The following is a 23,516-nucleotide window of genomic DNA, read 5'->3' as shown; positions in this document are numbered from 1 at the left end:
CCGTTATCACTTTAGTCATTGACGTTAAATAATTCTGTTAAGTGTGCCACAAGGACTAAGTGAAAGTAGAAAATTGTCACTTTAGTCTCCGAACCAAAAATCAATATCCCCAACTTGAATCTCAAATCCCTAAATGCCATCCCTAAGTCCCTTAAAATGAAAATCTCAAATTCATAATTTATTATCTTATCTGACAATATTAATATAACATTTTTTTGTCAAAATATAGCGTTCTTTTATTTAAAATTAAAAAATAGAGATTAATAATATCAGCATATAGCATTCTTTTATTTAAAATAAAAAAAATAGAGATTAATAATATCAGCATATTTTTTTTTTTTGCACAATTGGTTGTTTAATATTGTGGACAAAGTTTTACCGTTAAGCATAAAAAAAATACATAAAACTTTCAATACAATATTCAATACATGTGAAGAAAAAAAGTCGACAATATTTTTTTTTAAAAAAAGTCAATTTTTTTACAAGAGAAAAAAGTCACATATTAGTGTATATTTTATTTAGGGATTTGATATTCAAGTTGGGGATATTGATTTCTGCTTTAGTGACTAAAGTGACCATTTTCTATTTTCATTTTAGTCTCTGTGACACACTTAACAGAATTATTTAACGGCAGAGACTAGAGTGATAATGGAAGTGCAGAGTCATAGACTTCTTTGTATTTAATTCTGAGTCAGGAACCTATGTGAATGCGAGGTGCAGAGTCAGAGACTAAAGTGACCATTTACTCCATTATAATTAGTTGATAAATTAATCCTAAAAATAAGCCTAAAAATAAGTACCAGACATAACATACTTTTATTGTATCAAAGAATTATTTGTGTTTGTTGGATATAACACTATTTTTATATTTTGGACAACTTGTATCTAAAAAAATGGTTAATTAAGTACATGGTCCCTATAAAATGCTAAATGAAAATGTCACATGGATTAAAAGGTGTAATTTTATTTTGTAAGGACTAAAAAATAAACTGTAAATATTTTTATAGGGATCATTTAATTAATTAACCCGAAAAAATTGTGTTGTGATTTAATAAAATACTAAAATTTCAATTTATGCCGTGTCATTCGCCATTGTTTAGCTATGATCATCCACAACTTATTATTATTATTTTCTTAGTAAATTATATGAGAGATCCTTTAAATTATTTAATTATAATAAGTTGATCCTTTAAGTGCTTTTCGTACCACCTACGTTCTTTAAATTATTTAATTGTAATAAATTAATCATTTAAGTATTTTTCATACCACTTAGGTCTTTTAAATTATTTAATTTTTTTACTAAATTATATCAGAAATATTTAATTTATTTAATTATAAAAAGTTTTTTAAGTATTTTTCGTATAACTTACGTTCTTTAATTTGTTTAATTATAACAAATTAATTATTTAACTATTTTTCGAGTTCGGGTATGCTCTATTTACTTGGATCCAAAACATGTAGCAAAAAAAATATTTAACAGTTAAAATTTTAAATAAAAAAATAAATATTTATTTAATAAAAATACATAATAATAACAAACAAATCATATTTTGTAACTTCTATTTTTCGTAAAGCTTAAGTCTTTTGATTTCAGATGGGCGATAGATCGATGCGCAGGTAACATGATTTCAGAAGCAAGATGGTTGGCAGTGACGACCATTACATTAACAACACTCTCCGCCGCCATCTCCATCTCCATCTCTGGTAACTAACTATGCACACTTCTCTTCTTCTTCATTATTTTTCAACCTCAAACTCTCACTCACTCTCATGCCATTCAACTTCTTTTTTTTTTTTTTTTTTTTTTTTTTTTTTTGCAGCTTACATATTCAACCGTAAATGTAACGCTCTCAAATCCAAAATTCATGAGTTGGAGTTATCTCTCAAGTCTTGCTCCGATAATTGCGCCTCCGAAAGACAAGGCCGAATTAGGGCTCAACAGGTCTCTGTCTTCCTTCTTAATCTTAATCATATCATATGTTTTTACTTTTCCTTAATTAATTTATAATTATTTGAACTTGAATGTTTGCAGATGTTGAGAAAACAACTAACTCAACCTAAATCTGAAAACCTAAACCTCACTTATTATCCCATGATTCCTATTGGCACCATTCACTCATGCTTCTCTACCAGGTTCAATGTTTATTCATTATTAATTAATTTGTCAAATTAATATCCATCTTTGATTATTAATTATTTATCTGTGCTTTGTGAAATTGTTATTTGTGCAATGTCTTATGCATGATTAACGAACCATTGTTTTATATTAGTGTAGGAATGGAACACCAAGGCAACCATTACTTGTACCACTTGCTAGAGCATGTTTGGTTTTCAATACATCCCGTGTTCCTCCAGCATCGCTTGAGGGTTTAGCGGAATATTCTCATTGCTGGATTATATATGTATTTCACTTAAATACCAATCTTGAAAAGCTATGGAAGCATCCATCTCAATCAGGGTTCAAAGCAAAGGTGTGTGAGTGCGCGTGACTCCATTGTTAATTGATATTTTATCGATATAAGTAATCATCTTTTTGCCTCAAATATCAATATTTGTTTACTAGTAATTTTTACTTACGGATCAGTGGATTTATAGGTGAGGGTCCCTAGACTTAAAGGTGGAAAAATTGGAGTTTTTGGTACGAGATCTCCACATCGTCCGTGCCCCATTGGACTCACAGTTGCAAAGGTAAAGACACATGTTGGCCTCGTGGTCTGATATCCCTCAGAAGGGACAGTTTTTTTGTACAGTTCTTGTGATAAGTATCACTCTGTTTCAGTGCATATTATTCATTTTAGAGACCTACCAGTATTTTGAACAAACCGCTATTGTTCCATGATCTGCTATATAGTACAACGTGTTGTCAAATAGCAGCTATTTTCCGCAAACCGCGATCGACAACATTGAGATCAGCGAACTACAAATAACTTAGGCCCTGCTTACTTCCATTGGTTCCTGTTTTCAGTTTCATTGACAATACTAAGCATCGAAGAATGCATTTTACACATTTTTAAAATGCACTCTCCCTAGTTAGCCATCCATCTTCTCTCTGTCACAACTATTCGATGCAGTAACCTTCTTCTGTGGCATGATGAAAGGAAAATTGAACCTTGGAGGTGTTTAAAGGCAAACATGCCTTCAATGTTTCAGAAAATATCACTTTATCTTTTATTCTCTCTAGAGTGCTATGCTATTATCTCTTAGCATGGCTGGATTGTTGCAGACCTATGACAATTATTCCTAAAGTAGAATTTAGGATTCCATACCCTTCTTACGAACTACAGGTTTCATTTTATTTCCTGAAAGATGCAATCCAGTACTTTTTAAGTAAGTAATTTTAGTTTCAAGGTTTATGATAGTTATATGCATTAATTAAACTCTCTCCCCCTACACAAAGTACAGGTTAGTATAAATTATTGTTATACAGTTATCGATAAACTATCAAATACTTTTTATTGTGAAATGCATGTGTTAATCACATCCAACATAGAATTATGATGTTTTGAGACAACCCTTTAGAAATTAGAAATAATATATATAAACCAATGTTTTGTAAACTAACTAACTATTGTCTCCTCACAAAGAAAAATCAACCCCTTATCCTCACAAAGAAGTTGTGTCCCGCTACTATGAATTTCATCGGTGAATATTTTATCGTGTTATATCTGTTGCCTTCTCCAACCGATCCCTGAGTTTCAACTTTTTTGTCTCAGAATCAACCAAAATTCAAATGACGGACTGTGCAATGTAACTTTTGTTTGGTTTAACTGTGTACTATAGGTAGAGGCTGTCCAGGGAAATATGATTTTGCTTTCTGGTGTGGACCTGGTTGATGGAACTGTAAGTCTCCATTTTCTAATCTCTGCTTCTTCTGCTAAATGTACTGGAATTATGTGCCTTTTTGGTTATTGTTTATTTGCTTTAACTATGAATTGGATGTTTTTTTTTGTGAATCTGAAAGCATGATGCTTTATGTGGACTTATTTTCTTATTCTCATCCATCAACAGCCGGTTCTTGATGTCAAGCCTTATTTACCATATTGTGACAGCATCCAAGAAGCTGCAGTGCCAAATTGGCTTATGGTAATGCTCCATTATCTTTTAGCTATATTTGAATGTGCAAGCTCTTCTTTTTTTAAAAAAAAAAAAAAACAGATTTTATCATTTTGATTCTTCAATGATTATTGCTAACATCAAGCAATTCTTACCAGAATATCTAATATAATCATCCCACATGCAAAGAAGGAAATATAATCAAGTAACCAATCATAATTAGTTGCTACTAGTCCTAGAACCTTTATTATTCTGATTTCCTGACTCTAGAATCTTTATATATGGCCCATACCAAAAGTCTACAAAGAAATGAATGAGTTGTATTGTTTTTTCTTCCTCATCTTTGTAGAAGGTTAAAAAATGATTATCTCATTCTAAGAAAAAATACTTTCATTTCTTCAGGAGGATAACTTACTTTCAGTAGCTTCTGTCAGCTTTTCGGAGGAATTCATTTCATCACTTGAAAGTTGCTGGATAACAGCAGTAAGTTTTTTTTTTTTGAACAAATAACGGCAGTAAGTTGTTAATGTCTTGCTTGAAATATTGTGTTTCTGCATCATATCCATCTTTCTCCTGACCCCCAAAAGGGTCTTTTTTTTCATTGATGCATTAAGAACATTAGCAAAGCAAGCCTTGAGCTATTAAATTTGGATAACAGCTAACTGTGAAGGTTACATTTCAAAGATTGATAAATTAAGTGTCTCAATTAAAAGTTCAAAAATCAGGGACTGAAATGAACATAACCTAAATTATAGGAACTAAAAATTAATCAAGTTTTGATTAATTATTTGTTTGAAACTTTCGTTAGTAAACCAGAAGATATGCATGCACCCCATTGGGCTTTACTGTGTAATTGAACTCTTCATGGGTATAACTTCCTTCCCGTGTACATATTTCATAGGTTGAATTGCTTTTTGTTAAACCTTAATCATTTGGTGCTGATTTCACTTGCTTATATTTCAGTCGGCAGCGTACTGTATTTGAAACTATTGTTTTAGCTCCAGAGCTCTTTAAATATTCTGGTCCAATATTAGTTTTTGAGTAAGGAATGAGAAGAATACTAAATCACTAATATAATTCCTAGTTAGAATAGTTGCTCCGATGCTGGAAAGCCCATTAAATAAAGGTAGAGAATGACTAAAATATGCTCAGTAAAACTAATAAATATGACTAACGAACTCTCTGAAGATTTAGTTCTCAATAGTACATGTAAGTATCACTCGGTCTATTTGGCCAGCCCCACCTGTTGTAAGAAGACTTCAATTGTTGTGTCATGTTTTAAAATGAGTTTATGTTATTGAACATCTGGTTATTTTTCTTTTTCTATAGCTACAAACAATTCTCAATCTTATTGTTCCTCTTATACAAATCATTTGAGTAATAATTATCCCTTACCGTTTTAGGAAAAGAAGTCACTCTATGCATCACCAGGTGAATTCCAAAGCTTAGTAATGCAGGTTCTATCATGGGATATTCGATCATTGAGTCAGCGGAATAGGCCTCGTGATGCTATCCGGAAGAAAGAAAAGGGTCAACTTTTGTGTGATACTTCTGATGTAGATGATGAACACCTAGGGGAAACAGCTATTGTTCACGAAAGAGAACAAAATTCTCTAAATTCTATGGAAGTAGTTTATCACCTCATTTTGGAGGGACTTGATGTCTCATATAGAATTGATCATGATGGTAATGTCATTGTAGAAAAGGTATCAACCTCTGCTGTCTTGGACAATAAGCTTGATTCCTACAATTACTTGACATGGAAAGACAAGCTGCAGTGATTTCTATTGTTGTACCTGATTACTTTATTTATTTTGACAATTACCTGATGACATTTTTTTTTTACCAAAATTACCTGATGACATTTTAAACCTTGTTGAATTTGATTTACTTTTTTGATAATTTGTGTCCCTCTTTTATAAATAAATCAGGAGAAGCGTAAGTTTAGACGGTGTTGGTTTGTTATGCTTTCATTTAGTTAATGTGTTTTCATTTTAATTGCAGAAATTTCATTTTTTTTTTTTAATTTAAAAAATTTGTGAAGGAATACCAAACACCATCCTAAAGGTTTTGTTTGGAAGTTACTTATGAGGATAAGAGTGGAGAGTTTTGGAGGAGAGGGGAGAATGAGAGAAAGGGAGGAGGATCCCTCACCTAATCTGGGAGTGTTTTTGAAAAGGGTAGAGTAAACTACTCATGAGTGCTATTATATTTGTTTCGACTTTTGTGAATACAATAGAGAAAAGAAATTTTGGATATTTATTTTAAATACTGCAAATTCTCTAATGTAATTTTTGAGTTCTCTCATTGAAGGATTTTAGTCCAATGGAAAAAAAGCATTGATAATTTAATAGAGTTAGGGACATTTTTGAAATATTCATAATGTTATAGACCTTTCTGAAGGTGTTCTACAAAGTTTTTTTTTTTTTTTTTGAGAGGAGAATTTTATGCAAAGTTAGACACTAATTATGTTGGGTTTAATGTCATCGCCTTAATCACGTTAGGGTTGTGAACTAATTATATTTTTTGAATTGAAGTTGTAATATGATAATATTTCGCGAATGTAGTAAAAATTTGTTTCCTCTTTTCAACATAAATGAATGATGCAGGATCTTGATTTCAAAATGTTATCGTTATTTTGAAATTACTAATTTGGACTGATGCTATTTTGCATGTCGATTGGACCCATAAAAGATCTTGTATTCCTTTTGGTGATTCTCCTGCATTGTACTATTACATGTAAATCTACCTTCGTGAATAAGAACACTTATTTTTCGAATGGTGAAACAAATCTTATCGTGAATCTTAGTATTTTACTAATAAAATCACGACATTGTTAACTAAAAAGAATACATGACAAAAATTAAGCTAATATAACATATATGAACACAAAATAATTCAATATTCAAGTCATAAATTAAATGTTAAGACAAGTGATTGGCTCTAGAAAGTGGACACAAGAAAAAAGTGTGCATGGTACATCACTAATTTTCTGATTCATCAGAATGAACCGATATTCATCAATCATCGTAGTAAATCAAGTTTTACCATAATTAATTATGATTATATTTCAGGCTTGCAACTGTGAGGAAGATGGTTTAGTTACTTCTGATTTGATTAGTTATAATAGGTATATAGTACTCGAGAAATTATATTTGTACAATCATTTTGCTACAACTTTTGGACAACTTTCTCTCTCATACTCCCATTATATTCTTATTCTCTCTCTTCATTTTTCTCTCTCTATTTATTTTGACCAATGAGAAAAAAGAATAATAAGGTTGTCCCAAAAGTTGTTTAAAAAGGGTTGTACAAATATCATTACTCATAGTCCTTACACACAGACACGTGCAAAATGTTAAGTATTATGTGATTGATCATTTATTTTAATTTCATGTTGGCATTTGAATGCTGCATGAAAAGAAGAGGGGGCTAATAATGCACAAGACTCAAATAGTAGTGTTTTCAACTCATATGAATGATAAAGAAGTGTTCAAATTTGCAATAAGAAATGAGCCACAGTCAATTGAGTTGACACTTGAAAAGGCTGGTTTACCTGCATCATACATTGGTTGGGAAATTCTCCACCAGATACAATAAAATGATGTGCAAATAAAATTTATATATAAAATTATAGGCTAATTAATCAATAAAAAGGAAGCAGTAATCACTCAGAGTTAGTATTAGCTTGCCATGCCACTGCCAGGCAGGTAAAATTAGATACTGAAGCAGGATGAGAGCCAGATAAGCTAACCACGGTGAGTGTAGTTGATTCAAAGCGGGATATGAAAAGGAACCGCTTCTAGGATATTGAGGACTGTCCTCACTGAAACTGAAAAGAGAGTTAATCCATTCATCCGGTGAAGTGATAAAATCTTTCAAGGCTAGGTTTTTGGTTGGCGAACAAGCTATAGCACTAGAGAACGGGGCTTATGACTAAAGCAATTCCATTTCAGAAGACGGATAATTGGACTCAAAGGTGAGATGCAATTCTCACCTTGCAAGTGAATTTTATATGGTTGAGTTCGACAAACCCAAATATTAAGATGGTATTAGAGTCTATCTAAGATTTTTTGGGGCATATGTTATCGGATCACACTCTAAATGTCTAGTCCTGAGTATAAGGTGCATTGAAAGTCGAACGTTCTAAGTTATCTGCTATTGTCATCATGATATTCAGATGCATCCATTGGAATGTTGGATCCTTGTATAACCAGTCAGATTAAATGCAGTTAGAGCCCCGTTTATATGTCGCCTGCTTGATATCTTAACACATTCCATTGCATCCATGTAGAATTTGCTTTTGAAATGAATGACAATTCAGTGAATATGCAAATTATTACATGCATACACTTTAGGGGGCATCATTTTGTCTAAGCAACTGACTTAAGCCAATGATTTAAAGTTCCACTGGATACTTTCAAACCATTTAAGAACCTTGTGGATATAGATGAATTTAACTATTAAAACCTCGATTAGCATAAATGTCATTTACAAATGCACATTGCAATAGCAGAGGTTAAGATCAGGATACCTCCCTTAGCTTTCCAGGGCTTCTAGGAATGCATCTTATTCATGTGAGGTTTTGCAAGATTGCTGGTATTGTCCCTCTTTATGCATTTCTCTAATTTCTGTTATTGTTTATTTATCTATTTTTAGGATTCTGTAAGGGCTGTGAGCAAAGAAGAGGGCTTAACCCTTGCTAAAGATTCTTTTAGACATGAACAAACCAGAACTTTTTAGACCTGGTTAAACCAACTTTTTTTTATAGACATGATCAAACTAGAGTATATATATATGATCAAACCAGAATTTATATATCAAATCTTCCATAGTAGTTGCTAAATTAAAATTAGAATGACATCTAGTCTGCCATAGTATTTGGCTGAATAAAAACCAGAATTACATCAAGTCTGCCATAGTATAGTAGTGGCGGAATAAAAACCAGACATAAAGCAAAATTATCATTCGAAAATGGTGTAATTAGTGTGTGCACGCTAATTGAGAAGAAAAAAAAACAACTTACATAGTTCAAACTTTCATTACATGACTTTTAAAATACTAGCCAAGAAGGCATTAGTTGTGTGCAGTTTTCTTCCACATGTTTCACTCCCTTGTCCGTGACATTATCACAATGTTTCAGTAATATTGCAAAAGCCCACGACAATTCTTCGAGATCACAGAGTGTTTTATCGTTAACTTTCGTAAATGACAAGTTCAACGCCTCTAGCTTGGGAACTACAAAGTTCATTCCAATTAGCTTCACTCTTGAACACTCGGCTAAGTTCAAATGCCTAATGTTACAACATCTCCTTAAAACTTGACAAATACCTTTAGATATTCGATCGCAAGAACTTAAATCAAGTAGTTGCAACTTGCAAATTGGGGAAAATTGATGCAAACGTTATGATGTTTTCATCACTTAACCAAGAATTATTGCACAAATTGAGGGTATACACCAAGCTCCATCGAAGATTCAGAATTCTCTACAATCTCATTCCCTATTCTTTCCATTTTGATCTCACTAAGTGAAGGACAGTTTTTAGCAAGTGCAAACAAGGCCAATTTTGTGATCTTATAACAACGACTAAGGTTTATGGACACCAAATCACCAAGAAGCAAAGACAAATTTACAACATGTTGATTGTTCAGAAAATAAGCATTTTGAAGGACAAGACTTGTCAAAGGAAGACATTCCTTTGCAATAGAGTAGAGCAACTTATCTGAAATTCCTAAATGCTGCAAATTAAGAGAAGTCAAACCCTTCAAACTCACCAACGACTTAATAAAATCTGAAGTGATGTCCCACACATTAGGAGTAATGAAAAAGGAGAAAGACGTCAATGTTGGTCTTTCACGGAGAGCAGAAGCAATTCCTACTTGAGTTATATTTTTACGATCACAGTTAAACAAGATGACCTCTTGAAGAAGATTACAATTCTTCAACAAGTGGAAAAGTGATTGTTCGATTATGGTTAAGCCAGAAAGATTAACCTTACGGAGTTTGAAAAGTGTCTCTGAAAGAGCCTCTACCCCATAAAGATAGTTGGTGTAATGTTTGCAGCCTGAGGGGTAACTGAGGTCGAGTTCTTCCCGCAAAGGGAAACATTCCGCGATAACCAGCAAGTCATTTGTACTCAGACTTTTAATTTTAGAACAAGTGAGAGAGGTCAAAGTCTTAGAGTGTGTTTGAATGGGGGAATGTTTTGAGGGAATTCAAATATTTTGATGTGAATTCTATTGTTTGGATAATAATTTGAAGAATTTTTAAAATGATGGAAATTTATGAAGTATTTTGTTCAAGTTAAATTTAAAGAATTTCAAATGACACCAAAAAGTTAAGAAATTCAAAATTCTTCATTGTTATAATTTTTCAAATTTTGCATTTTGACCCTCAAATTTTCCAAAATTTTCAATTTGACCCCAATAAATTTATAAAAAAATTCAAATTGGCCCCTCAAATTTTCAAAAATTATAATTTGACCCCTCAAAATTTTTGAAATTTGCAAATTGACCCCTAATTTCATTTGTCAAATTTGGCCCAAAAAAATTAAAATTTATAAAAGTTGCCCAAAGATTATGACAATATTTGTTTTTATTTCTCCATCCAAACAATAATATTTAGGAATGAAAGCAATTTAATTGAAACCTAGAATTATAAATTCTTCAAAATTTCTCAATTACTCCATCCAAACACAATCTTAATGTTTTGGAAGAAAGCTCGCAACCCATTTGCATGGATAGTGGATTGGTTGGAGAGATTGAGTGATGTGAGTTTCAATGGGAAACGAGAGATTCTGCGAAGAACCTTGTCAAGGTCAGTGTAGTAACTGTAGTAGCGTGAGAAGTTGAGGGAGGTGAGGTTGGTGTATCTTTCGAGGAGGCGACATAGTTGTGTTGGACCGTAGATATTGAGTGAGAATCGGAGATGACAGGTAATGGATAGGAACACTGTTTGGAGACGACCGAGAGAGAATTCAAGTTGTGACGGTTGTTGTTTTTGTCCTTGTTGTTGATGACGAGTTTGAAGATAGATTCCCAGCACTCATCAGGTAAATCTGAATGTGTTTCTGAAACCGTTTGTTGTGATGATTTCTTCCTTTTCATTGTGAATTTCAGGGTTTAGGTTAAACTTTGTAGGGTTTCAAATCCGTGAAATTAGGGTTTTGCAGAGACGTGAAAATTGAAGGAACCGTGAATTCAGAAGTTGAATGAAGCTTCGGTGAATGACAATTGAAAAGATATAAAAAAAGGTGAATTGGATAAATTGAAGAAAGATTGAAGTTGATTATTTTCGAGGAAGACGATGGTGAAACTTGTCTAGGGTTTCTGTGATGATTTTAGAATGCGTGTTAGGTTTTTCTGTTACGTTTTTTTTTTGTATTGGATGTTTTCATTGGGCCACCAACATATAAAATTGAAGAGATTTCCTTTTTTTAATATATTATGGGTTTTTTGTGTGCCCTACAATATTTATGGTTTTATAATTCTAACATTGTAAAAACACGTAGAAAACAACATTCAAGACCTATCCTTCAAAAAAAAAAAAAAACAACATTCAAGACCTATTTTATCAAAAAAAAAATAAAAACATTCAAGACCTACGTGTTTTTTTTAACAAGCCAAAGACCTACTCATTTTAAATTTCATAATCTGAACGAGGTGAGAAGGGTAAGAAAAGAAACTATAAAATAGAATAATTTTTAACTCAAAATATTTTTAGTCTAAATAGAATAAATTTTTTTCCTCAAAACAAAGAAGAATTATTTGCATGGCTGCTCTATACCACAGTCCACGAGTAACTACTACTAGTGTAACACAGGAGGGGAAAAAACAGTAACATTGGAGCAGAATGTGCGAAGATCTAAATTAAGAGACAGGAAAATGGACGGTTAGCGATATTCGTGGGATTTCATCGATTTTTTTTTTTTTTTGTCATGTAGTCTAGCGGTTAGAGAAATTCATCTTAGTAGTGAAAGTGGAGTGTCCGGGATTCGAACTCCGACCCCTGCATATATATGCATTATCCCTTACCAATTGAGCTAAACTCACGGGACGATTTCATCGAATTTATAATTCGTACACTTTAGCATTTTCCTTATAAAATTGATATTATTAGAAGCTCAATTGATATTACTAAAGGTCTATTTTTTTCTTCTTCAAAAGAATATAACATTTTAAAATGAATAGTTACAATTACATTTTTGAAAACCATTGCATATTCTAGAAGGTCAATTTATTTTGATAGAATTGATACTATTAGTATTTTTTCGATATAATTCTAGAAAGTCAATTTATTTATTCTTTGGATTACTCTAGAAGGTCAATTTAGTGTCAACCAAAGCTAGCGGAGCCAAATTGACGATGGTGGGGTATTGATAAAGTCCCCGTTGTTGTCCGCAAATAGGGACAAGACGAAGAATAGTGCACATAGCAGTCGCAAGGTGGGGTGGGCACCAACCTACGGAAAGGGTTCAACTTCAAATCAAGTGTTTAGTAACTGTACTTGTACTTGTATTTAACCTAAAAAGTGTTTGAAAGAGGACTGTTTTCTACATTTGTACTTGGTTAAGCCCTAAAGCCAGTATCAGAATAGTCGCAGGGAAGGAAAAAAAAATAGGAAGTGCATGTTTTTATGGTAATTTAAGTTCTATTTGCTGTCAACAAAAAAGTTCTATTTAATTATACTGAGAAGTTTGTGATGAGGCATTCCTTTTCAACACATTACCAAAAGAACATAGAGTTTCATTAGAAAATGAAAACAACACTATCAGACCAAAATCAAGAGTCTAAGAACATCTTTAATGGAAGATGTTTTGTCTAATAGTATATACTCCATATCTTATTAACTACTTTTATTGAAGAAGAAATAAGAAGGATTCCTATTAAGATGCATGACTTATACAAACATTGTTTCTCTTGTATAAATGTGGTTTCATTGCATTTTTATTTAATTCTTTTTTTTATTATGGTCTCATAATTTTAAAACGTCTCAATTTGGTCCCTTATTTCTATTTCCGTTAATCAATTTAATCCTCTCGTTAGCTTTTTCGTTAAAACCGTTAACTCTTGGCACGTGTCATTTAAGATTGATGATCAAAGGGTTGGATTTAAAAAGTACTCATAAATATACAACGGACTCATAGTATATGATAATTTATATTATATCAGCAACAACATTTCATTATTTGAGGGAAATATGTGAGGGAATGGCAGAGGTGTCTTTTTGCAGATAATGATGCAAAAGAGATTGAGGTGTCCCATAACAGCAACCTTTTAAACTGATTGAATTTTAAAGAGAAAATATGTGAGGGAATGGCAGATTGAGGTGTGTCTTTTTGCGGATATGGATGGCCATGGAAGAAGAGGGAGTGAGAGAGAAGAAAAGAGATCTGGTCCATTTAGAGAGAGGGAGAGATAATATAATAGAAATTATGTTGAGAGTCCGTTGTAGACTGATGTGTGCTTTTTAGATCCAACCTTTGATTATCAATCTTAAATGACTTGTGGCAAGACTTAACGGATTTAATAAAAAAGCTAACAGAGAGGACTAACTTGATTAACGGAAGTAGATTAGAGGGACCAAATGATCAATTAAGTCTAAATTCTTTCTTTATATTTTATATAAAAAATTAAGTGACATGTGGCAAGACTTAACGGTTTTAAAGTTATGGGACCATTTTAAAAAAAAGAATTAAGTTAAAGGGACCAAATGATCAATTAAGCCTAAATTCTTTCTTTATATTTTATATAAAAAATTAAGAGCAATGATATTCACTACAAAAACAAAACAAACGAAAACCACAATCACTAAGCGGTTATCACAAACATTATTTAGTGGAAAACACCAGCTATCACTTGTGTAATTCATGTTTATTATGGATTGGCATATGGGAAATGGTATTTCCCAAAAAACTAATGCAAGAATTCAATATTAAAAATGAGATGATTTTTTAAGATTTTTTCTTTTTGAATGGCAAAATATATTATATATAAATAAGGGATTAGATCCCAAGTATTACATCAAAATAAAATATTATACACAAAAACACTCAAGGAAAAATCAACAAACATCAATTCTCCATCACCACCGACGGAGATAAAAAAAAAAAAGCAGCCAACGATGATATGTTGCTTTCAAACGATCCGATATGTCCACCACTCAACTTAGATATGTCGGATGAGCCACCAAAAAACCTAAAATAACTTGCTTTAAAAAAACTAGCTTCCGATCTCGAATCAAAAGTGATCGGCCCACCAGACTTCGATGCAAATCAATAAGGCACCCTTCAACTCACGACACACCAAAGCAGCGTTGAAGCGAATAAATACTTATTAGACGTTAAAATAAAAAATGAAATAAACGTCTAAAAGATCGTTACATTGAACTAACAATAACTACACAATTAAGTACGACACCCTATTTTATCGTTCAACATTCATTTTTTCATTCAAATACTTCTAATTCACGTCTTAGTTTTATTTATCGTATCTCTATTTCTCCAACCCAAAAAAGTTAGGTGTTTTCCTTGATTCAAAATTGTTTTGACATATTTAATTCAATCTATGTTCTTTCTAAACACTGATATAGTGGAAATCCCATTTCTAACTCAGTTCAGTTCCTGTCATCACATACAGATTATACCGTCACCGAACCGCCCTTGAGTTTTCAACCAAACTACAAAGAAGCCCTTTATGGCTGCATGTTACTATTAAATTGAATCATGGGGGTTTGATGAAATAAATGGTCATGGCTCGTGCAGTGCCCCCATTACATGCATCATATTCGCCAATTTATTTCAAGTTGAAAGGTAGGTTGAGGGACAAAATAAAGACGAGTAGGATTATTTAAAAAAAAAATTGTCGTTTCTATAAGACTATTTATAAATTTCTAGATATACTTATTATTCGTTTTTTCAAGTATACTTCTAATTAATAATTAATGTATCTTAGAAAATAAAAAGTTAACATTAAGTATATAGAAAAATTAAATATATCTATGTACAATAGACAATTTAAAAATATTCATATATATCCGTGTCAATTTTATTACTCCAATAAACAATTCTTAATGCCTGTGATTTTTATAAAGTACTCTTGTAAAAAGGGACGGAGGGGATATTTCATTTTCTCAAATGAAGAGTGTTCAAATAAAAGTAGTTAAAATTTAATTGATATACGTATAAATGTTTTATACTTTTAGCACATTTCAGTCAATAAATATGAGTAATTTTAAAAGTACTTACAAGAAAGATCAAACATTTTAGTGAGCTGATGCTTCTTTTGTAAGGAAGTGAGTTGATGCTTATAATCGATTGATAATGTAATTATTTGTTTTTACAAAAGAGGGTGAAACCTAAAAGAAACATAATAACACTAGTTAACCAACATTTTTAGACATGTATGTAAGTCTTGAAAATGTCATAAAAAGGTGACAATTAAGCTCACTATAAAGGGTTTTCAGTACAATTAAATTCCAAAAATCTACAATAAGACTAAAATTAGTAAGTCAATCAACACTTCTGTTTTCTTCTAATCAAGTGTGACAAACTTGAATGCGTCAAATATGATTCAAGAAATTTTGAAATATGCCGAATCAACGAATGGATTGTCACATAAATCTTTCACTTATTTGTAACAATGTAAATGAGCAATTTATAGAGCTAATTCAAAACCTATGCTCAGACCTCATATTTCTAAATCAAGAACATCTCAAGTACCTATCTTACGCATGAATCGTTTGAGCTATTTGCCATGAAAGTCTTGAAGACGACCGCCACAACTCACATGATTTCCATTTTCTCTTAAGAACATTTATGATCAATAAAGATGATTTCAATGTGTCAAGGGGCCAATTTGAAGATGATTACAAGTTCAAATTTGTTACCATAAAAACTATTTAAACCCACGGTGTGTATAAATCAAATCCCTAACTATTTTCAAAAGATCATATTTTGTAATAAAAAGATCTCATTTCATCCCCATCCCTATATTTTACAATTAGAAATATAATAAACTTCATCATCTCATCATATTTTGTCATCTTTATTTTTAAAATAATTTGTCCAAACATTCATCAATTCTCAAATTTGAGTGAAAAAAGAAAAACAAACAAAGGGGTTGGATAACTTAATTGATTTGAACTAAAGGATAAGATAAATGTCCCAAGTTCAAACTCGAACAAAAATTTAAATATTAAACTAACAATTAATTAGTAATATTTATCATTAAAAAACAAAAAAATAAAAAATAAATGAAGGACTACTTTAATGTTTAAACAAAAATGGTTAAAACTTCAACATTACACATTTATTAAAACTAATAACTATATTGAAGGTGGAATTGAATTTTCAGTTTCAATTCCTTAAGTTTTAACCACCAACTACTTAATTTTTTAATAAACCACCAACTACCTATTATGTGCACCTTATCATGATATGGAGTATTATTATTTTTCACTATAATATTATCTGCTCTTTATCTTGTTTGTTCCTTTGTTTGATTGTAGTTTTGCTTTATATCTAAAATGTTGTTGTTATTTATGGTTATTTTTATTATTGATTGACATTGATACCTACCCCACACATTTATGGTGTAATTTTATGTTACCGTATTCACAACACTTTGTACAACTTTTAAATACATAAGCTGTGTTTTTTTTTTTGGTCAGGATATAAGCTGTGTTTTTTGATGATATAGAAATTGTGTAATTTTCACACAACATATAAATAGCGTGGACCTGACAAAAACAAAAAAAAAAACAGCGTGGACCTCAAATACAAAGAAAGAGAAACAGCCTAAAAAAAACCGTACCTTAAAAAAAAACAACATAAAAAACTGTAAATATGCGGTATACACATATATTTTTGTTGAGAAACACTTTTTTAAGGATTTGACAAGAAAAACATGTAAACCGACATAATGTATCCATATATGATATATGTTTTGCTAACTAGTGTAATCAGGCCAATGGTTAAGAAAACTTGTAAATAAAAAATTGTCTTGATTAAATAATAATTACACCATTTTTTTATAATTTTTTTTTTTTTATTCCTTAACCAATATTTAAAGGATACTATTTAACATTCTACGTATTATATATACGTATGACAGCGAATCGCCATAATGTATATATGAAAGTGTTTTTTCCATTAATAAGGATGTAACCTTTTTGAATAATTTTAAGGAGCAGCTATGAATGTTATTATATTTCGTGTAAAAGGACATTTCTCTAAAACATTTATAACGAAACATATTTCTTATTTCGATTATGATTTATAACGAAATAGACGGAGTAGTACAATGTGGGGATTGAATAAAAGCAACAAACAATAATATGAGTTGGTCCCTCAAAAAATAATATGAGTTGGTGGTACTGAATCGCTAGAACGGTGCGGTGGTGGGGCGTTTAGGGTAGCAATCAATTTCATTTCCTTCCACTACGGTATATACGTCATAATATCCTTTTTGAAAGAAAGTGATATATTGCCTTTTAAGAGTTATTAATAATTGACTTAAATATGTGTTTCATCCCTATAAATAGTGCTCGTTTGAATTTTCGTCCCTATACTTATTAATCCTCCCAAAACTTTCCTGCAATTACTAATCATTTGACTTTTGGTCCTAATTACATCTAAATGCTTACGTGGCACGTGATTAATGACATGGCAATGATGTGGCGCCATCTGACTGGGACATAACCTTGCTGACTCAACATTTTGTACCTGAAGTGACTCTTTTACCCTTAATGATCCAAGACATAAGTAAAAAGACCATAATGCCCTTGACTTCATTCTTCCCTCTCTCTTCTTCTCACCTATTCTTCTTTCCTCCACCACCACCAACACGAGATCTGATTCCATCACCACCACCACCAACATCATCGAACTCTTCAATTGACACAACCAACATCGTCCATCTCTTCCATCACTAACACCATCGATGTACGTCGTCGAAGTCTTCCAATAGCGGATTGCTCCATCTTCCAACGATTGCGATTTTGCTTTTACGGTCGTACACCGGCGGCGGCTCAACTGGATCCCTGTTATTCTGATGCAAAGGTATCATTCCATTGTTGATGTGACTCTTGAGCTTCGTAAGGTTGTTGAGAAGAAAATTGAATCGGTTGAAGGAGTGAAGAAGATCGATGAGGAAGTGGTGGAAAGTGTCGGATATGGCGGAGGTGACGGTGGAAGATGATTCGCCGGTCAGTGAGATCACTGATTCAGGTAATGAATAGTACATCGATCTTCTCTTATTTATTTGTTTTTAACTTTTCAGTAGCATTCTTGATTCAAGCTTCTCTTATTGAACATTTTTGTTGTTCTTGTTCCATAAGCAAAAATAATCGATTTTAATTTTTCTTTTTTTGGTTTTGTGAAAGTGACCATTTTGATAAACTAAATCATTCTCCTGAAAAATATTTAACAGAGAAAGATAGAAAGTGGTAAGAGTTGTTGTTGCTGGGTTCATTGAAATCCATGGTGTTTGGTGGTGGTGATGGAAGAGAATGAAGAAGAAAGGGGCAGAATGGTCATTTAACACGTGTGTAGTTTCATTAAGGGCAAAATGGTCATTTCGTGTGTAATTTGCCTAGTCATCCATTTTTTTTTCCAGTCAGATTACGCCACATCATTGCCACGTGACTAATTATGTGACACATAAGTAATCAGATGTAATTAGGACCAAAAGTCAAATGATTAGTAAATGCAGGGAAGGTTTGGGAGGATTAGTAAGTATAGAGACGAAAATTCAAACGAGCCCCATTTGCAGGGATGAAACACATGCCTTTTCTTTTAAAAAAAGAATTATGAATAATTTATCAATGAAAATATAAAACTTTGCAGCTGGATGATAAAGCCTTGCTCGACTGTAGATTTTACTATACTAGACATTTTCATATGAGTTCGAAAAGATAAATGTGGATCTCAATTTCAATCGATGTTTGTCCTTTTATCTAAAGATAAAAAAAATCGCAAGTGATTTTTATAAACTTTTTTTATTTTATTTTTTATTTTTATAATTTATAAACTATCTTTCACTTAGATTACAAATTCATTTGTGTTTAGATAAATTTTGAACCAAGTAAAAAACCTTGCTCTAACTCCATTTAATTGCCACATTTCCTTCTTCAATTGGACTTCCATCGTCTCCTTTTTTTTATGACCTAAGAGAGTGTTTAAACATGGTGAAACTTAGCATATGTTTGGTTAAGCTTTTACACCGTTAGTTAAAAATAATTCTAGCAATCTCAAAAGGTAAAATTAATAATTCCAATATGTTATCCCTCAAAAAATAATTCTGATATGATTAGTTCAACTTCTCATAAATAATTTTTTTTTTTTTTTGAAAAAAAAATTTGCAAGTGATATTTACAAACAAAATTTTACCTCAATTACACATTTACTTATAGCTGAGTAAATCTGTTCAAAGTTACATCCTTTATTATAAAAGTTAGACTTGTCAAGCTAGCATGTTTGCCCTAATCCATTCTCATTTTCCCTTCCTAAACTGTAGTTAATGTTAATCAACTCAGTCAACCACTCTTTACATCTCAGCCGTAGATCTCATAATCTTTCATGTATATTAACGATTGCATTTAATGTTAATCAACTCAGTCAACCACTCCTTACATCTCAGTCGTAGATCTCATAACCTTTCATGTATATTAATTATTGGCTAAATTACCTTTTTGGTCCTCTAACTATTTAATTGGTATCAGATTGGTCCTCTAACTAAAAATTGATTTATTTCGGTCCTCTAAGTTTCTCACTGTTACTACATTTAGTCATTTCTGTTAGTTTTATTCAAATAAACGTTATGATTTGTGTTATGTGGGTCCTCTAACTTTATTTATTAGTATAATTTTGGTCTTATGCCTTGTTAAGGTATTATGATTAAATAGTGACTTATATTATTGGTAACTGTTATGATTCATATGTATGTGTGAAACAGGAGGTCAGATACCTACATAACACAAACCCTAACGTTTATTTGAATAAAACTAACAGAAAGGACTAAATGTAGTAACAGTGAGAAACTTAGAGGACCGAAATAAATCAATTTTTAGTTAGAGGACCAATCCGATACCAATTTAATAGTTAGAGGACTAAAAAGGTAATTAAGCTTTAATTATTCATTTCAACTCAGTCAACCACTCCTTACATTTCAGCCGCAGATCTCATAACCTTTCATGTATATTAATGATTCATTTCAAGAGAAGTAGTCACTGAACCCTTAGCTGGAGTTTCAACAACCATTTCTCCTTTCATATCAGACACAATCAAACCCAGTTTATAAGCACATTCTAAAGCAATGAAACAATGAGTAGCACCAGTGTCTATAATAGCAATTAAAGGAGTACTATTAAAGAAACAAGTACCTCTGATGAGACGGTCCTCATTAGCAGTCTGTGTACCAGTCAAAGCAAAAACTTTTCCACCAACTCTAACCTTCTTCGGCTGTGTGCACTGAGTACTGATGTGGCCCTCTTCATTACAATTATAGCATACAACATCACCGCGCTTGCAATCGGCTAGCATGTGACCCTTCTGTCCACATCTGAAACACTTCTTCTCATCCTTGGTACAAACGTTACTCTTGTGACCTTTCTCGCCACACTTAAAGCACACTATCTCAGCAGGAGCATCCCTCTTACTCGGCCTCCTCTCATCATTAAGTCTCTGCTTACCCTTATCAGTCGGGGCACTATACGGTTTAGGACGATTCTGATGTCCCTTACCTCTTCGCTCACTCATCACTTTATAATGAGCTTTGGTGTCCTCCTCGTAGATCCTACAGCGACTCACCAAATCAGAGAAAATTCTAATCTGCTGGTATCCTATGGCTCTCTTGATGTCAGCTCTCAAGCCATTCTCAAACTTTATGCACTTGGAGAATTCAGCTGTCTCCGGGGCATAATGGGGATAGAACTTTGCAAGCTCCACAAATTTTGCAGCATACTCAACAACAGACATATCACCCTGCTTCAACTCCAGGAATTCAATCTCCTTCCTACCTCGAACATCTTCCGGGAAATACCTATTCAGAAATTCCCTTCTGAACACTGCCCAGGTCACTACAGCTCCATTCTGTTCCAACACTGGTAGCAAACTTACCCACCAGTCATCTGCCTCCTCAGCCAACATGTGCGTCCCGAACCGCACCTTTTGCACTTCAGAGCACTGCATGACTCTGAAAATCCTTTCCACTTCCTTCAACCATGACTGGGCACCATCTGGATCATACCTTCCTTTGAATGCTGGGGGATGATTTCTCAAAAAGGTCTCCAGCATCCTCACTTCTCCATTACCAGCTTGCGGTTGCTGTTGAACAGCTTGAGCTACAGCCTCAAGTGCAGCAGCAATAGCAGCATCGTTCCTACCAGCCATCTTAAGATTCTACATAATGAACAACAGTTCAGAACAACAATAACAACAACACAACAACACAACAATGTTAGAGTTGACACTCTATTCTAGGTGGCTCAACACGACTCTACTACTTGGCCGGACGGACCAACCTGCTCTGATACCAATTGTAACACCCCGTTTCCCAAAATCAATTTAATTATAATTATAAAATCAGAGTTCCACATTAAACGGCATGTCACACTACAAAATATGATTTCTTAAATAGATTAAAACTATTTAACAACATCCTTCATTAAACTGCAGCGGAAAATTCTTTAAATTAAACTCCATTATCCAAAAAAAATCTTGGCATTAAGCCGCAACATAAAAATCAACGATAAACATGGACTACGTTAACTTGTTCCAAAATTTGATACATAGGTAGAAATTTAAACTATAAATCCCATCCCACGCATCAGAGTCCTAGACACATTGAGCCACCACCAACTACTCAGGATCACCTGCAAGTTACCCATAGGAAGGGCAACATTTTCAAGCAGAAGGGGTGAGATTCACAACAAAATATAGATAAAGAATACATCAATTGAATCTAACACCCTATCATAATTCATCCACATTATTATTAATTTCATAACATCATTTTCGCATATTATTAATAATATTAATTCATACACCTCTCAACAATATATGCAACTTATCACCACTCCACTAAGACTCCTCTAAACTCCCATGCATGTGGTACCATAAATCAGGGCCGTGACCCACACCGCTGTCGAATGGTTAAAGCATTCTCAACAGGACATAAGTCCTCACCACTACACCACTTTGAGTAACTAGTACTCCACCACTTTGAACGACTAAGCATTCCAGAGCCGAAGCTCTCCCACTGTTATGTTAATGCAACTAATCCCCATAGAGTATATCTACATACCAACCAACCTAGACATATACATATATATGATTCACCAACCAACTTACACCTTTAAGGGAATTTAATTATATACAACACACATCAGTCAGCATCCATTCATCAAAACCAACCAAGCATCCAGGGAAATATATATCAGCATACAAGCCATGCAATAATTCAACAAAATACACATTCCAAACAACAACAGAAATTAACCAACCAAATACTGGGCAGCTCGCCTCGCGAGCTCATCTACTCGCTATGGCGAGCTCAGAAAAACAGGTACTCGCCATGGCGAGTTGGAGGCGAACTCGAGGCGAACAGAAATACGGTGCTCTCGGGAAAAATGACATTTTTCTCACTCAAACCTCAATTCTAAGCTCCCTAATCATCTTTTACACTTAAAACTTGCTCTAGTCCTCTTAAGAATCATCTAGGTACACAAAACTACCCAAAATACGGCTTATAACAACTTTTTCAAAATCCAGATTTTTACAAGGTTACTCGCCATGGCGAGCTGTATCACTCGCGAGGCGAGCGATGAAGTTGTTCACTCGCTATGGCGAGTAATGGCTACTCGCGAGGCGAGCGATGAACTTCTGTACGGGCAGAATGCAGGTTTTTCCCAAAAATCCCATTTTTCCTCAATCACTCCCCAAATTAGTTTACAGATATGAAATGAAAGGTTTTATGCACCCAGAACCCATTTCTACCTTCAATTCTATGATTCCTACACCCAAAACTCCTTAATCAACAAAAACCCAATTTCTCCCAAATCCTCACATAAACCTGTTAGAACACAATCAACATTCAGAATCTATATAATTGCGGTAAACCTCACCCTTACCTTAGAATTGCAGAAAAAATACAGCAGCAAATGATTCCTAAGCTTCTCTCCCTTGCACTAGCTTTTCTCCCAAAACCAGACTGTTTTCACGTAAAACTGTTTTCTCTATTTTTCTTTCCTTTTCTCAACTCCCAAAATGTAACCTCCCACTCCCTAATTAGCAATTAACTCCCTACTAATTATGTTAATTATTTCATAACCCCCAAGATAATAATTAATCCTATTCTTATATTATTTTAATTATTTAATAAAATAATCATATAATAAATAAATATACACTACATAAATCACCAAAAATCACATAAATGACACCACACAATTAAAAATAATTAAA

The 23,516-nt window shown here is 32.9% G+C and overlaps 2 protein-coding genes across 2 annotated transcripts; one reads left to right on the top strand and one right to left on the bottom strand.

Moving 5' to 3' along the window:
* The first annotated feature begins 1,558 nt into the window (after window positions 1-1,558).
* LOC11425476 (uncharacterized) lies at window positions 1,559-5,955 on the top strand. Its single transcript, XM_003610158.3, has 9 exons — window positions 1,559-1,704; window positions 1,821-1,942; window positions 2,033-2,133; window positions 2,276-2,471; window positions 2,596-2,688; window positions 3,781-3,840; window positions 4,009-4,083; window positions 4,456-4,536; window positions 5,457-5,955. Exons 1-9 carry the CDS (start codon window positions 1,623-1,625, stop codon window positions 5,832-5,834), a joined length of 1,188 nt encoding a protein of 395 aa, XP_003610206.2. The 5' UTR covers window positions 1,559-1,622; the 3' UTR covers window positions 5,835-5,955.
* Window positions 5,956-9,486: 3,531 nt separating this feature from the next.
* Window positions 9,487-17,964, bottom strand: LOC11441797 (uncharacterized). The gene is made up of 2 exons (XM_024780839.1): window positions 17,870-17,964; window positions 9,487-10,195 (listed from the first exon to the last, which is right to left on the bottom strand). The coding sequence occupies exons 1-2, from the start codon at window positions 17,962-17,964 to the stop codon at window positions 9,487-9,489; spliced, it is 804 nt and encodes a 267-aa protein (XP_024636607.1).
* Window positions 17,965-23,516: the final 5,552 nt, after the last annotated feature.

This window comes from Medicago truncatula, chromosome 4 (assembly GCF_003473485.1).
Source record: "Medicago truncatula cultivar Jemalong A17 chromosome 4, MtrunA17r5.0-ANR, whole genome shotgun sequence".
In the NCBI taxonomy this organism is placed as follows: Eukaryota; Viridiplantae; Streptophyta; class Magnoliopsida; order Fabales; family Fabaceae; genus Medicago; species Medicago truncatula.
This window is presented reverse-complemented; position numbering and strand designations above follow the sequence as displayed.

Excerpts from the sequence above, each read along its gene's own strand:
- LOC11441797 (XM_024780839.1), bottom strand. The coding sequence starts at position 17,964 with ATGTTGGTTGTGTCAATTGAAGAGTTCGATGATGTTGGTGGTGGTGGT. Across the intron at positions 10,196-17,869 it reads GGTGGAGGAAAGAAGAATAG|TCTGAGTACAAATGACTTGC; the intron begins GTGAGAAGAAGA and ends TAAAATTAAAAG.
- LOC11425476 (XM_003610158.3), top strand. The coding sequence starts at position 1,623 with ATGATTTCAGAAGCAAGATGGTTGGCAGTGACGACCATTACATTAACA. Across the intron at positions 2,689-3,780 it reads TTGGACTCACAGTTGCAAAG|GTAGAGGCTGTCCAGGGAAA; the intron begins GTAAAGACACAT and ends TGTGTACTATAG. Across the intron at positions 3,841-4,008 it reads TGGACCTGGTTGATGGAACT|CCGGTTCTTGATGTCAAGCC; the intron begins GTAAGTCTCCAT and ends ATCCATCAACAG.